The sequence below is a fragment of the Rhinopithecus bieti genome, unplaced genomic scaffold (genome assembly GCF_001698545.2).
Source record: "Rhinopithecus bieti isolate Rb0 unplaced genomic scaffold, ASM169854v2 scaffold_1017, whole genome shotgun sequence".
NCBI classification, from domain to species: domain Eukaryota; kingdom Metazoa; phylum Chordata; class Mammalia; order Primates; family Cercopithecidae; genus Rhinopithecus; species Rhinopithecus bieti.
In genome coordinates, this window is record NW_016803657.1 from 3,957,204 (window position 1) to 3,973,606 (window position 16,403).

A 16,403-nucleotide genomic window follows, 5' to 3' on the forward strand; every position below is an offset into this window, starting at 1 on the left:
CTGCCCTCCTGTCCCCCCTCATCCCTGCCCTCTTGCTCTCTCCTCACCCCTGCCCGTCTGTCCCCCCGACCTCTGCTCTCCTGCTCCCTCTCACCCCTCTTCTGCTCCCCCTCACCCCTTCCCTCCTATTCCCTCTCACCCCTGCCCTCCTGCTCCCTCCTCACCCCTGCCCTCCTGCTTTCCAGCTCCATCCTCAGCCTCTGGATACGAGGACCCTGAGACCCTGCTCCTAAAGTTTTCACCACAGGGAGATGCCACCAGGCATGTGGCCTCTCATACACTCACTGATCCCGGAGTCCCTGCCAGGAAAGCTCCTTCAGAAAAGCTCATTCTGAAGTCTTGCTCTCTCCTTGGAGGGCTGTGTCAGGAGCGCGTGCCTTGCCTCCTCTGGAGACACAGAGGCCGCAGCGCCTGATGCCCGCCACAGCTCCCCACAGCCTCTATGGTCCTGCAGCTGGACAGGCCCCAGGCAGGTGCAGGAAGGACGGAGAGTCCTTGCACCCTTCTGCCCACACAGGGTCACGCTTCATGGCTCAGGTGTCACAGTGCCACTCATGCCAACTGAGAACCTGTCTCTGCAGAGGGGGGTCAGAAGGCAGCACAGCCCAAGACTTGGGTGGGCTAGGGACTCATGGGACAGCCCACCCCCTTGGCTCCAAAGAGAACATTTCCTCTGCTCATCTGGCCAGGAGGAAGCAGCCCACCCCACAGCAGGAAGGCACCAGCAGAACCCACAGGCCGGGCTGGGCCCAAGCCCCACAGCCCCCAAGTCAGCACAGCCGCTCCCTCTGGCTGGCTCACAGTGGACGACGGATCCCCTGCCTGGGAGGTACACACAGAGTCCCCTTTCCATCCCGGGACCATGAGCTGCCCGTAGGTACAGGTGGAAGGGAAGCATCCTCCGTGAGAGAACACCCCGGAGGCCAGCAAGCATCTGCAGAATGGAGGGACCTCGGAAACCCTGGAGCCCGGAGGGCCTCTTCCAGCGTCTCCCCCCGGCCAGGGAGGGGCCTCAGGCTCCGGAGAAGTGCAGGGGTCCAGGAGCCCAGCCTGGCTCCGTGTGCCTTCCACAAAAGGGGTTTGGGGCAGGAGCAGACCCAGGCCTGAGGTGGACATTGCAGCCCCACAGAGCTCAGGAGACTGGCCTTCCTCACCCAGAGAAGGGAAGGGGCTGAAAGACCAGTTCCCCTCTGTGGGCAGGTGGCCGGGACAGCACGTGCGTGGCAAGAGGCTGGGAGGAGGGCTCTGGGCACCTCAGAGAAGAAAATCCACTTAAAAAGGGGCTATCCCTCCTCTAGAGCCCCAGCTGGAATGGAACACACGTCCCCCACGTCCCCCCCGTCCTCTGCCAGCCCATCCAGCCTCAGTGCCGCATGGTGCAGACTCCAACACTGGTCACCAGAAATCAAGGGAGTCCAGGGGATGAGAACAGAGCTGCTGCAGCGTCCGCTCTCAGAGCCCCAGCTCTCCGTCACGCCTTTGTCTTCCAGGCCTGAGGCCACAAGCACACACAGGGTCATGGTGTGGACACAGGGGCACACATGGGGTCATGGTGTGGACACAGGGCATGAGGCCACTGGACCCCACAGGCCACTCCCAGACCAGGGCTCCTGGTGTTGACTGCAGCGAGTTCCCTAGAAAATTCACCGTGCGTGTCCCATGCCCGACGGCCCTCCCTCCCAGCCTTGGCACCACTGGCTGTCCCCTTGCTGTCCGTGGTCAGTCCCATGCCTGGGCTGCAGGGCGGCCCTGCCCTCTCTCTCTCCTTGGCTGACTGAGCACCATGACGCTGCCCCTCCCGACTGTTCCAACACCTGGAGGCCCCGCCCCCACGCTCTCCCAGGCACAAACTGTGAGATGAGAGATCCCTGCCTCCCAGCAGGGCTCTCGGTATCAGAAGAAAACCATTCCAGAGAACCCCACCACCCCTCTCCACCAGGCTAGCAGGCCACAGGGCGAAGGGCGGTGTGGCCCAGCTGCTCTTGTGATCCATGGACGCCCCTCCCGACCCGCAGGCGTGAGCTCCTCTGCTCCGGCTGCAGCACGTGGCGGGGAGGGGAGCTGCTGTCCAAAGGGAATTACACCGGACACACCGTTTGGAAAGAGGTTTTAGTGCGGCCGCAGGGAGCACCACCTCCGCCTCAGGCGCTAGTGAGGACACAGACCGTCCTCCGGCGGGGAACACGGTGGGGTCAGGGCACTGTGTGGTCCCGCAAAGAGGCAGCTGAGCTTGGGCCTCAGGTCGTTCCACACCTTGCTCATCTGAAAGGCAACACGAAGAGAACAACATCAGCAGGCGGGGCCGGGGCTGCTCCTCACACTCTAATCCCAGTTCCTTCCCCTGCCAGTGACAAGGAGGGAGAGGCCCTCGGGTGCGTCAGCTCCTCGAACCTCTGGCAGAACCAGTACTGCCCATCCTGCACAGAGGAAGCCCAAACAAGGAGTGGACCAGCGACCTCATGTGTCCTGTGGTCACAGATGCCCACGCCTCAGTCTCTGCACCCAGGACCAAAGGGCCGCAAATCTGCCTGCCGTGGAATCGTGAGAAACACGACTATCGCGTCATCGCCAGTACATGCTCTGGCCGCCGTGTGGGCACTGGCCTCATGAAGCCTTGACAGGTCCAACACCAAGGCCAGCCTGGGCAACATAGGGATACCCTGTCTCCACAGAAAATCAGAAATATTAGTCGGACGTGGTGGCGCCTGCCTGTGGTCCCAGCTACTCAGGAGACTGGGGCTGCAGTGAGCTGTGATGACACCACAGCCCTCCAGCTTGGGCGACAGAGCAAGACTCCATCTCAAAACCAAACAGCAAACCAGAAACACAGAGACCACATCCACCAAATCAGTAACACCCAAACCAAATGCAAACGGCAGCCCCACTCGCCAAGCACTTTGGGAACCAGGGCAAGGAACGGATGCTGTGGATGTGAGGAGGGGAGCGTGGCAGTGAGGCAGGGGTCAGGCCAAGACCTGCCAGGCAGGGGCTCAGGTGGCCAGAGAAGGGCAGGGCGCACCCTGGGGGCCTGAGTCACTGGACCACAGCACACTCATCTCAGCATCACAGGACTGGAAATTCCTCATCACCATAATAAAAAGCCTGGTAGGACTGGGGTTATGGCATCATGCCCTGGGCAGGACAGGGTCCCGCCTGTTGGTCACGTTCCTTCACTGAGGACACACCCAGCCACTCACATGTCCAAACCCAACCTGGTCCCTGAGACCCTGGCCATGTCACACACAGTGATGCTCCTAATACAGCAGCTGTCCCCACCTCTCCAGCCCCACCACGGCCGCCTCCAGCCTGCCATTCCCAAACTGCTGGACGGCACCCAAGGCACCAAGCACCTCCCGGGGACAGTGTGGAATCTCGTGACCATCCCAGACACTCGGTGCTGTTCAACACAAACCACAGACCACGGCTTCAAAGCTGCTTGCAGCTACTTAATAAACAGAATTTCAGCCAGGCACAGGGGCTCAGGCCTGTAATCCCAGCGGCGCTACAGTGAGCCAGCCACCAGAAATCAAGGGCGGCTTCTCCCAGGACCTTGGGAGCGTTTCTTCTCACAGGCTGAAGGAACCGCCATCTGGAGGAAGCCGGCCAGGGATCTTCGGAGAAACACCCACCTACGCGCTCCCAGGCGCCCAGAACCCTTCTCTCCGCCTCAGGGTGCGGGGGCCTTGGACTTCTCAAATCCCTCCAGAAGGCAAACTGTCCCTGTCTGCTCCTCCCTCCACCCCCCAGGAATCACTGGGGACACCCTCACGATTCTGATTTTGGCTACACAGGAGACTAGAAGATCTGGGTGAGCACCGTGTTCCAAGGCCCATAAGGATCCCCACTGCACTAAAACACCTCTGCAGGGCGGCCGGCCACCGCGCCACCAGGCTGGAAGGAAGGGCGGCGGGACAACGAAAGGCCGTGACTGAGACAGCGGCCGGGGCAGGGCGGACTCACCTCCTTGTGTCCTTGGATCTGAGAGTTGACGAAGGCGCGGAGGATGTGGGAGGTGAGGGGCAGGTAGACGTGGATGAGCTGCGTCTCCTGGTGCAGGCAGTACAGGGAGAAGTAGTTCCGCAGCTCCATTGTCTGAATCGCGTTCTCCTGCTGCAGAGCAAACAGCCGCCCTTGGAACCCAGCCGGCAACCAGAGCACCAAGGCCAGAACACCAGCGTGCTCCCTGCGCCAGGACGGCCCCTTCTCCTTCAGCCTTCACCAGGCATTTGGAAGGTGGCGAGGTAAGAGAGGGCCGGGGAGGGAGCGCCGGGCAGGGAGCCGCGTCACTCTGGGCACCCGGGCCGGCTCCCTGCCTCCACTGCACCCCCAGCTCTGTTCCAGACACATGGAGCCAACCCAGGGGAGCCCACCAGGAGGGCTGTGGTCCCACCATGGCCAGGAGGGGAAAGGCTCCCACGGGCCTGCTCGGCCGCCACGCCACCCACCTCCACGATGCGGGACTCCAGCTGCTCCACGGACTCCGGCTCGCGGTTCTGCGCGGCGGCGCTCATCATTTGCCTCTTCATCAGGCTGTACTTGTGCAGCGCCCGCTGGTGCTTGTGTAGCACGCCCTTCTCATGCCGCTCGCACAGGTCCTGCCGGGCCAGGGGAGGTATTCGCCGCTGCCCCCAATGCCCGCACCAGGCCCTGCGGAGCTGGCCGGGGGAAGCACCCCCGCGAGACGGAAGGCCCCGTCTCCCCCTGCAGCCCTGGCTTCTCAGCTCCTCCTCCGTCTCCCAGGAGTTAGACCCTTGAAGGATCCTAAGATCATTCCTGAAAGTTCTGCCCCCAACCAAGGAGCACTCACCTTATAGGACTGCAGCAGATCCAAGAAGAGATTCAGCTTCTCCACCACGTCATTCTCTTCCTGCTTACCCTGGAAGGCGAGGGGGAGCTCACCCACGCGGATGCATATAAGACCGGGCCCCTGCCCGGGAACTCAGACCCAAGCCTGGCCTGGGCCGGTTCCTTCCTCCCAGAGTCAGAAAGGCCCCCAGAACCACCAGCGAGGTCTGCACGGGGTCCGCTTCCCCACCGGCCCACCCATGACCAAGCGGAGACGCCTTCGAGCCCAGGAGTCTGGATGGGAACAAGGCCTGCGTTCCCGCGGGACGGCTGCCCACCCTCCTGCTCATCAGCCCGGCCTGCCGTGCCTGCCTCAGGCCTTCGCAAAGCCGGCGAATCTCCCGACACACACGCTGGGCGAGCCAGGCGCCCCAGAACCCCCACTCCTACGGCTCCATCAAGCACTGCAGAAAACCCGAGCTCCCATCGGACGCTGTGAGCTGTGTGGAAAACGTGGACGCCCGGGAGGGACACGGGGGAGAACGAGGGTGTGGTCTCCGCATCAGTAACAGGAGAGAGCAACGCAGGCCTAGGAAGGGGGCGCAGGGTAGGAAAGACGGCAGCTGCAGGAAGGACGCGCTGTTGATCCAGCAAGAGAGGCGGCCGCCTCGGGCTGCACGCAGAAGCACCACACTCGGCGGCGGGGGGTGGCGGTGGACACAGGCTCCTCTCTGGCCCTCACACGAGGTTCTGTGCGGGCAGCACAGCCACAGAGAGAGCCCAACAGGGCAGTGAGTGCACAGCAAAGGGCGGGCAGTCCTGGAGTGGAAGGGGACCCCGTCATGGCAGAGGGATGCCCTGCTCCTAGGATCACCACAGCACCTGGGGGGTGACACGAGGTAGCCCCCACGGGCCGAACCCCATGCAGACACTGCCTCCGCCAGCCCGGCGTTCACGGGTAGCAGCGCTTGGTGGGGGCGCAGGCCAGGCACAGTGCACACGGCCCGGAGGCACAGTGGTCAGAGGCGTCTGTGGTATGAAGAGTCCGTCCAAAGCCCTAGGCTCCGGCTGCCACTGAGGGGAGGATCCAAGCTCTGGAGACAGCAGGGGTCCGGGGAAGGCAGTGGAAGGGGCAGCCCATCCACCCCTGACCTGCACAGCTCACCACCGACCCCCCCAGCCACAACCGCAACCAAGCCAGGCCCACGGCAGGTATCCTGGGGAAACCCCCAACACCGACGCCTTCAGTCACACCCCGGCCCTGAAGGGATCCGGTCCCCACAGCTCCTGCCCTCAGTCCCCACAGCTCACTGAGCAGCTCAGGGAGACCACGCTCCCTCCACGATTCCCCGGGCTCCACGCGTGGCAGGGGTGGAAAGCTCACCCCACGCCCTGCAGGTCAAGTTCAGCAAGAGATAGTGCAGGCAGAAGAAATGACTAGAAGGAGTTTCATGGGACACAGTCCTGGACTGGGAGCCAGGGGTGCTACCCAGGCTCTGCTGTACCCCAGGGGACCCTAAGATGCCCCTGTCCCACGGGAACGCAGGCCTTGTTCCCATCAAGACACCTGGGCTCGAAGGCGTCTCCGCCTGGTAATGGGTGGGCTGGTGGGGAAGGGGGCCCCCTGCAGACCTGGCTGGTGGTTCTGGGGAGCCCCTCTGATTCTGGGAGGAAGGAACCGGCCCAGGCCAGACCTCAGGCGGACTGAACAAGGAAGCTCCCCAGCCACCAACCCCACACCCAAAGCAGCTGGGATTCCAGCCAGTAAAATGTGCCAGGAAAAGAGGTGTGCTAAGAGTTTCTAAAACTCAAGATGGAAAACGCCAGCTGACCGCAGATGCCCAGCTCCCACCTGACCAGGCAGGGGCTCAGGAGAATGGAGGCTTATTCCCTGGCCCAGCAGAAGAGGGGGAACTCGGGGGTCCCTCTGCTTGTCATTTGTCACCAAGTCCCATCTGTGGTTCAGTGCTGGACAATGCCCTAAAGCAGGGGTGTCCAATGTTTTGGCTTCCCTGGGCCACATTGGAAGAAGAATTGTCTTGAGCCACACATAAAATACACTAACACTGTGACAGCTGATGAGCAAAAGAGAGAGGGAGGGAGGGAGGGAAGGAAGGAAATCTGTGCATAAATCTCATGTTTTCAGAAAGTTTACAGATTTGGGGTTTTTTGAGACAGAGTCTTCCTCTGTTACACAGGCTGGAGTACAGTGGCGTGATCTCAGCTCACTGCAACCTCCGCCTCCCAGGTTCAAGCGATTCTCCTGCCTCAGCCTCCCGAGTAGCTGGGATTACAGGTGTAAGCCACCACGCCCAGCTAATTTTTGTATTTTTAGTAGAGATGGGGTTTCACCATGTTGGCCGGGCTGGTCTCAAACTCCTGACCTCAGGTGATCTGCCCATCTCAGCCTCCCAAAGTGCTGAGATTACAGGCGTGAGCCACTGTGCCCGGCCAAGTTTACGGACTTGTGTTAGGCCACATTCAAAGCCGTCCTGGGCCACATGCAGCCTGTGGGCCACCGGTTGGACAAATGTGCCCTAAACCATCAATGCACGCGCCTTTAACCAAGGCGCAGGCCCCATCACCCAGACCCTGGAACAGACAGACCCTACTCCGAGTCTCACGTGTCTTGCTGGGATATGGCTACCTTCAGCTCCTAACAGGTCTGGGGAGAGTAACACTGGTGTAAATACAAGCAGAATTAGGAAAAACGGTCCTCCCTGCCTCTGACTGAACAGCAAGGGTGAGATGGAACTTTTGCTGCATCAAATGAAAGGCCTCGAGGTTCGTTCCATGTAAAAGCTCAATTTCACTACAACCAAGGACAGTGAGAGATATCCAGGAAACAGCACTTCTCCAGACATCACAGTCCCAAAACACAACTCATGAAATGTCCAAGAGTCACAAAGCTGGGCAGAACCTCAAGCCACAGACTCCTACTGCACCAGAAGCCTCAACCTTCTCTTCCTCTTCAAGGTGGAAATGCAGCATCCAGGGCTGAATCAGAAAAAATTTTGGAAATCACCTCATGAGTGATGCTGATCCTGCGCTCTGCAGAGCCCTGGGGCACTCTGGGCACCCCGCCGGCAGCCACCTGCTCCAGAGGGAGTGGAATGTGGCAAGGGTCTGGGTCCCTATGACAGGAACACCTTTTATGCTTTGCACACCGAGTTTGGAGGAAAGGGTCAGCAGATTACAGAAACAGCTCTTTTGGCCGCACACAGAGGCTCGTGCCTGTCATCCTAGCACTTTGGGGGGTCGAGGCGGGCGGATGACCTGAGGTCAGCAGTTTGAGACCAGCCCGGCCAACATGGTGAAACCCCGTCTCTACTAAAAATGCAAAAATTAGCCAGGCGTGGTGGTGTGCACCTGTAATCCCAGCTACTCGGGAGGCTGAGGCAGGAGAATCGCTTGAACCCAGGAGGCAGAGGTTGCAGTGAGCCGAGATCACACCACTGCACTCCAGCCTGGGCGACAGAGCGAGACTTTGTCTCAAAAAAAAAAAAGAAAAGAAAATAGCTCTTTTAATAATATGATCCAACCCCCTTGTATTGAATTGATGGGGAAACTGAGGCCTGGAGACCAAAGTAGCTTGAGCACAGTCACAGCACAGAGGCACGCTGCACAGGGCAGGGGGCCGTGAGCTCCTCTGTCTCTATGCTGACAAGGCCCCAGTCCCATGTTCTCGGTCCCCTCCACCTGGGGGCAGGGGGCACACAGACCTAAAGACAGAATAGACCCAGCCCCAATCCACAGACACCAACAGTGCCCTCCCTCCGTTTCTAAAGGGAACACACAAGCACGGGGGCGGAAGAGGAAGAAAACCCAGGACTTTCCACACCAGCAAAGACATCAAATTTCCTCTTCAGCATGAAAAACGTCACGGGCACCTGAGCATCCCGGTTCCAGCTTGAAAAGCCCCGACTCCACAGCAGGTGGGTTCACCAAGCCATCAGGAGTTCCAGGGCTCAGCGGGGAGCGCGGCCCTCATGGGCATGATCTGATCACTTACTTCAAACCAATAACAAGCAGCCTGGAGGCCACTTCCCCAAGAAATAGGAACTAGGTAGCAAGCTCCCACCTTCACAACTATGTCAGCTTTTTTTGTTTTTGAGACTGGGTCTCACTCTCTCGCCCAGGCTGGAGTGCACTGGCACCCTCACGGCTCACTGAAGCCTCTACCTCTTGGGTTCAGGTGATCCTCCTACCTCAGCCTCTTGAGTAGCTGGGACTACACGCATGCACCACCACCCCTGGCTAATTTTTTTTTTTATATATAGAGATGAGATCTTGTTCTGTTACCCAGGCTGGGTCTCGAACTCCTGGGCTCAAGCAGTCCTCCTGCCTCGGCCTCCCAAAGCACTGGGATGATAGGTGTGAGCCGCCATTCCCAGCCACGTAACAGTTTTTTAACATAAAAGCACCCAGATGAGCCTTGCAGCGTGATAGTAAACACCGTATCTTCAAACTGATCCCAAATTACTCCAAGATCGTGGCGGATTTCTAAAAACAGCTTCTGCCCATGCAGCAGAAGCACTTCCTAAGGTTGTGTGTGGAGTGGGAGGTGGGAGCCTCTTGGGTGCTGGGGCTTCATCATTATTCTGATGAGTTAAGTCTCCAGTGCCAAATCCTAGCTGACTCAGACAGCAAAGCGGGAACTATCTGGCCCACCCAGGAGCATGCCTGGAAGCCTGAGATGATCTTTTCAAAGACAGAGTCTATCTTCTCTTCCAACCTCAGCAAAATCAACACTCAAGACTACAGCCCTATCTGTTTTGTCACTGGCAACCCCTCTCGAAAGCATCAACACTCCTAGGAGCCACCAGGAACAGATGGGGACAGACAGTTCCCACCCAGGGCACAGCTGCTCACTCACTCAGCTCACAACTGGGAAGCCGGCCGGGCACAGTGGCTCACACCTGTAATCCCAGCACTTTGGGAGGCCGAGGTGGGCGGATCACCTGAGGTCAGGAGTTCGAGACCAGCCTGACCAACATGGTGAAACCTTGTCTCTATTAAAAATACAAAAAATTAGCCAGGCGTGGTGGTGGACACCTGTAGTCCCAGCTACTCAGGAGGCTAAGGGAGGAGAATCACTTGAACCCGGGAGGCGGAGGTTGCAGTGAGCCAAGATCGCACCACAGCGCTCCAGCCTGGCGACAGAGCGAGACTCCGTCTCAAAAAAACGAAACAAAAACAAACTGTGAAGCCCGTGTAAGCAGGAGGCGCTCCCCATGCCAAGGCATAGTGTGTTCTCTGGAACAGGCGCCTGGGAGAACCGATCCACTCACCTGTTGTGCGGCCTTATCGGCGAGCAGCGCGAATTCCACAGACAGGCCTTTCAGAGCCTGCTTCAGGGACCCCCAGGTGCTGCTGTTCAGAGCGGCCCAGGAGGGCAGCGGGGTTGTGTCGGACCCGATTGCACTGAGGGAGCAAGCACACGAGAGGAGACACTCAAGGCCTGGAGCTCACCCCGCAGTCGAGCCTGGCATCCCCCGCCACAGACACGCAGCTCTCAACACTGCGTCCTCCATGGCAACCTGCACGCTCCCCCGTCCTATGCCCCTGCTGCTCAAAGAGTGGCCTGTGGGGACCCTGGAAGCCCAGGACAAAGGGTGGCCCTGGGGCTGCACCCCAGGCCCTGCTGCATCTGTTCTTCCCTACCAGCCCCCAGGTGACATGTGTGCACAGGTGAGGGGCACTGCTGGGGGGAGCAGAGTCCTGGGTGGGGTCTCCCCTCCCCTCAGGCAAAGGAAGCATTGCCAGCCCATGGTCTGTTCTTCCCCAAGTCAAAGGGATCTTTTTTTCCTTTTTTTGAGATGGAGTCTTGCTCTGTCGCCCAGGCTGGAGTGCAGTGGCCCAATCTCAGCTCACTGCAACCTCCACCTCCCAGGTCCAAGCAATTCTCCGCCTCAGCCTCCCAAGTAGCTGGGATTACAGGCACTCACCACCATGCCCAGCTAATTTTTTTGTGTGTGTGTATTTTTAGTAGACACGGAGTTTCACCATCTTGGCCAGGCTGGTCTTGAACTCCTGACCTCAAGTGATCCACCCGCCTTGGCCTCCCAAAGTGCTGGGATCACAGGTGTGAGCCACCTGGCCTGGGATCTTTTTTTAAAGTCTCACCCTGACAGTGGGAAAACTACCAGACTAGAAACTGGTGAGCATTTACTTGTGCTCAGAAATCTGTGTTTCAGGGCTGAAATTCTCCCGTGATTCTTCTAAATATGACCCCCCCATGTGCCCGACCCACTTTCTGCCCCTTCTGGGGTGAAACGGGTCAGGATGCTGGTTATTACGGTAAATGCACTTTCTGCTCAAGCCCTTCACCAGCATGGATTCCCGTCCCACCGCGCATGCCCCTGCAGAAGCTGAAAGGTCACCTGCCTTAGCTCCTTCCCAAATATGAGAAGATCTGCCGCGTTGTCGATGGCCCGGGACGCGATCCGCTCAGCCCTGTCGCGAAGCTTGTGAAAGCTGTTGTAGATGTTCCGGATTAGCTCCCGGCTGATGGCAAACTGAGCCTGGATGTCAGCTGGGAGGAAGTCCTGACATGATGCGGAGAGGGAGAGAGACTATGTGTTACTCACTGGGGAGCACCTGTCAGACGGGAGCAGCCAGTCCCCCAAAAGCTGAGCCATGGGAGACCCAGCAGGTCCATGAGCCACCCCGAGAGCCCCACTCCTCCAGGCCTGCAGGGATCACTCTGTACGTCCGAAAAAGAAACGAAAACCGTCATCACCTGCATGCCACAAACACGAAGACAAATGAGCCCTGGGATGAGGACCACAGAGTCCACTGAAATCCCATCACACCGGAGGACCTATCCAAAAACACTCAAATAAGGCCAGGGGCGGTCACTCACACCTGTAATCCCAGCACTTTGGGAGGCCGAGGCAGGTAGATCACCCGAGGTCAGGAGTTCGAGACCAGCCTGACCAATATGGTGAAACCCCCGTCTCTACAAAAAATACAAAAATTAGCTGGGCATGGTGGCAGGCGCCTATGATCCCAGTTACTCTGGAGGCTGAGACAGGAAAATTACTTGAACCTGGGAGGCAGAAGTTGCAGTGAGCTGAGATCGCACCACTGCACTCCAGTCTGGGCAACAGAGCGAGACTCTGTCTCAAAACAAACAAACCAACAAAACCCTCAAATAATCTTGCCGGGCACGGTGCCTCACACCTGTAATCTCAGCACTCTGGGAGGCCGAGGTGGGTGGATCACGAGATCAGGAGATCAAGACCACGGTGAAACCCCGTCTCTACTAAAAATACAAAAAATTAGCCAGGCCTGGTGTTGGGCGCCTGTAGTCCTAGCTAATTGGGAGGCTGAGGCAGGAGAATGGCGTGAACCCGGGAGGCAAAGCTTGCAGTGAGCCGAGATCGCACCACTGCTCTCCAGCCTGGGCGACAGAGCGAGACTCCATCTCAAATAATAATAATAATAATAATCATCATCATCATCATCATCATCTTTAGCTGGATACAGTGACTCACACCTGTACCCCAGCACTCTGGGAGAGAGGCAAGAGGATCGCTAGAGCCTGGGAGTTTAAGAACAGCCTAGGCAACACAGTGAGACCCCATCTTTCCCAAAAAATCAAAAAAATTAGCCAACTGTGGTGGAGCACCTGTGGTCCCAGGTGCTTACAGAGGGCTGAGGCAGGAGGATCACTTGAGCCCAGGAGTTCCAGGCTGCAAAGAGCCATGATCACAACACTGCACTCCATCCTGGGGACCCTGTCTCCAGAAAACAACAAAAATAAAAACAAACAATCTTCAAGTGAAACACAGTGAACATAAATTCCTGAAAGACTCTCCACATGGCGGGAAGGCCTCTTGTATGCCTCATTTATTCCCAAAGACTTTTTAGAAGCTTTGATACTACCTACCAGTGCTCAGAAAACAGAAAGCTCAGTGAGTAAAATGAAGGTAAAAGATCTGGCCAGGCGTGGCGGCTCATGCCTATAATCCCAGCACTTTGGGGGGCCATGCCAGGAGGACTGCTTGAGGCCAAGAGTTCAAGGCCAGCCTGGGCAACACAGTGAGACTTCATCTATACCGAAAACAAACAAATCAGCCAAGTGTTGTGGCACACGCCTGTAGTCCCAGCTGTTATGGGAGGCTGAGGTGGGAGAATCGCTGGAACCCAGCAGGTCAAGGCTGCAATGACCTATGATTGTGCCACTGCACTACAGCCTTGGGGACAGAGCAAGACCTTGTCTCAAAAAATAAAATAAAATAAAATTAGATTTTTTACTTTTGTATGAAGAAGCAGGTTTTTTTCTGGTTTTTTTGTTGTTGCTATTGTTGTTTTTGAGACAAAGTCTGAGTCTGTTACCCAGGCTGGAGTGCGGTAACATGACCTCGGCTCACTGCAGCCTCTGCCTCCTGGGTTCAAATAATCCTCCTGCCTCAGTCTCCCAAGTAGCTAGGATTACAGGTGCCTGCCACCAGGCCTAGCTAATATTTTTTTTCTTTTTTTTGATGGAGTCTCTGTCACCCAGGCTAGAGTGCAGTGGCATGCGATCTCGGCTCACTCCAACTTTCGCCTCCTGGGTTAAAGTGATTCTCCTGCCTCAGCCTCCTGAGTAGCTGGGATTACAGGTATGTGCCACCGCACCTGGCTAATTTTTGCATTTTTAGTAGAGACGGGGTTTCACCATGTTAGTCAGGCTAGTCTTGAACTCCTGACCTCGTGATCCGCCCGCCTCGGCCTCCCAAAGTGCTAGGATTACAGGCATGAGCTACCATGCCCGGCCAGTTTTTTTTTTTTTTTTTTTTTGTATTTTCATGAGAGATGGGGTTTTGCTATGTTGGCCAGGCTAGTCTCAGACTCCTGACCTCAAGTGATCCGACAGCCTCGGCCTCCCAAAGTGCTGAGATTATAGGCATGAGCCACCGTGCCGGCCTGAAGAAGAGGTTTAAAGAGAAAAAACAAAAAAAAAAACTACCAAGTAGCTACCTTAGTCCTTTTTGGAAAAAGACCAGATTTCAAACATTCAATAATAAACAGATGCAACAATGAATCCCCAGAAATCTGAAGAGGCAGTGACACAAGCGTCCGGCTGTCTGAGTCACAGAAAGGGGCAGAGGGCACGGGGTGCCTGGAGGGCCTGAGGTCAGAGCTCAGCCGCATCCCGGCCCTGCTGCTTAGAGGCTCGGGACCTTGGCTCGCCGAGCCTGTTTCTCCATCCGTAAAACAGGCCTCCCAGCCCTGTGTCAGAGCAGCTAAAACAAGGGTTAAATGAGGAAATCATGCGACAGATGTCAGCATAATCCTTGCCACGCAGAGGAGGCAGAATCACTACACAGGGTTAAAACTGTTGTTTCTCTGGTTAAAAAGGGAAAGACTCTTCAAAGTTAGAAAAATACCTTGGCCCTGGTAGCCAGCTTACAGTTCATGAATTCGTCCCCGACGCACTGTGCTGACTCCTTTAACTTGTTCTGCACATCCTGCAAAAGGAAAAGAGACAGCTTCACCCTCTTCTACAGGCAGCAAGAAAGCGGCTGTGGGGCGTCGGCCACTGTGGAGCAAGCGGGATGTCGTCCTTCCTCAGGAGAAACACATTTCCATATGTTGGCTTTGACATTAGGATTCCGCAATCTCTTGACTCTCCCTGAGATGTTTTTCTCACCAAACAGGATGTCCTGGCTTCACAGCAGAAGCCCCACAAACCTGCAGCCTCTCTCCAGAGGCACAGCCACTCCATCCACAGACAGGGGACAGCTCTCCAGAGAGACAGCGACTCCATTCACAGACCTCCATCCGCAGACAGGGGGAGGCTGTGCAGAGAAACGGCCCCTCCATCCACAGACCAGAGGCGGCTCTGCAGAGATACGGCCCCTCCATCCACAGATGGGGGGAGGCATCAGCCCCGGAGACAGACAGCAGATACCTGAGACCCTGGTAGATTCCAAAAGCGCAATAGAACAGGGCAAAAGTGTCTTCCTTCCTGGGAATGCATGCCTGGCGCCAGGGACACCAGAGCCCAGGGAGCTGCTGGGCAGAGGAAGGACAGGCCCAACCCCTAGCACTGGAGCCCTCTCATCTGAACGAGGCCTCCTGGGCAAAGCCATGCCTTAAAATCAGGAGCCACCTAGGAGATACAAGGGGAGACCCTAATAGGCAGCTGTTGACGTGTCCAGGAATTCTCAAATGTCAGAGATGCCTTGAAGATCATCTGACTCAACTCTCATTTTACAAAAAACAAAACCCTGAGGCCCAGTATGATGCATGCCTGTAGTCCCAGCTACTCAGAGCCTGAGGCGGGAGGATTGCTTAGAGCCCAGGGGTTCAGGGCCAGCCCGAGTAACATAGTGAGACCCCATCTTTAAAAACAGAAAGCAAGCAAGAAAACTGAGGCCGGGAAGTGACAGAGAATGATACCTGTGGAAAGGCCACAGGGAGCGTCCTACCCCCAGAACAGGGGTATCGCCCACCCGTGACCCACGGCACCCCTCCCCACCACCCCTCCCAGGTCCTGCCACATTCCTCTTCTGACAATCCAGATCGCCTTCCAAAGGAAGGTTTCCACCCTCAGGGCTCAAAAGATCCCACTGCGTGGCTCCAGACATCCCCAGGCGCATCCCAGAGACACCCCAGGCACAGGGCGAAGGCCCCTCTGCCTCCGAGAGAAGTGAAGACAAAAGGAAGCAAGGCTTGTGTGAAGTCAGCCTGGGAGTGGGGGTGTCTTCCTGCAGCAGGGACACGGGCAGAGGCCCTCAGGTCCCCATTCAAGAAGGGCTTTCCAGAAAATAGAGGAGAGCCTGGAAACCTCTATTCCAGTGGAGCCCCCGCCCCTCCCCTCACAGGGAGAGGGTCCTGCAGGCATAGGCGGAGGAGAAGCACAGGGCCCGCCTTCCCTGGAGGGGCTGGCAGCTGCTTCCTCCTGCAGGAAACAGGAGCTGTGCTGCAGGGTTGATATTTTTGTTTTTTGTTTTGTTTTGTCTTTTGTTTTTTTGAGACAGGGTCTCGCTCTGTCGCCCAGGCTGGAGTGCAGTGGCACAATCACAGCTCGCTGTAAGCTCCACCTCCCGGGTTCAAGCGATTCTCATGCCCTCACCTCCCGAGTGACTGGGATTACAGGTGTGCACCACCATGCCTGGCCCCAGTTTCGTTTTGTTTTGGTAGAGATGAAGTCTCGCTATGTTGCCCAGGCTGGTCTCAAACGCCTGGGCTTAAGCGACCATCTGGCCTCGGCCTCTCAAAGCGCTGGGATGAGAGGCGTGGGTCACCGTGCCCGCAAGCTGTAGCTTCTTGACACACGCTAAAGCTGTGCGGCAGCAGCTGGGAGGAAGGAACCCCGCTCAGACCCGGACGGAGCGCGTGTATAAGAAGCTAATTCCCGGCTGCAGGTCTGTGCTGTGACTCCAACAAGGAGGCTCAGCCTGTGTTCCAGTGGTCCCTAGTCAGACAGGGCCTTGTTTTAAGTAAACACTTCTTCCCATCTGGAGTCTCTGGCACCTCCCTAAACCCTCCAAACCATCCAGCCTAAATCCTCAAAGTGACCACAGAGACCCATGATCTCCACACGGATTTACCAAATCCTGCAAAGTCAACACCAGGGACACCTCTGAAAATCACATTCAGACTGTTACCTGGAGAGGAAAGAA

General features: G+C 57.1%; 1 protein-coding gene across 2 annotated transcripts in view; it reads right to left on the minus strand.

The window, feature by feature from the left end:
* Window positions 1-2,095: 2,095 nt before the first annotated feature.
* Window positions 2,096-16,403, minus strand: part of SNX8 (sorting nexin 8) — a 59,868-nt gene continuing 45,560 nt past the window's right edge. For both annotated transcript variants that reach the window (XM_017894491.1, XM_017894500.1), the window contains 7 exons: window positions 14,163-14,243; window positions 11,173-11,333; window positions 10,077-10,209; window positions 4,808-4,876; window positions 4,446-4,595; window positions 3,961-4,110; window positions 2,096-2,262 (listed from right to left, as the gene is read on the minus strand). In XM_017894491.1, the coding sequence (XP_017749980.1) occupies window positions 2,149-2,262; window positions 3,961-4,110; window positions 4,446-4,595; window positions 4,808-4,876; window positions 10,077-10,209; window positions 11,173-11,333; window positions 14,163-14,243 (858 nt within the window). In that variant the 3' untranslated portion in view covers window positions 2,096-2,148. The remainder of the gene's footprint in view (window positions 2,263-3,960; window positions 4,111-4,445; window positions 4,596-4,807; window positions 4,877-10,076; window positions 10,210-11,172; window positions 11,334-14,162; window positions 14,244-16,403) is intronic.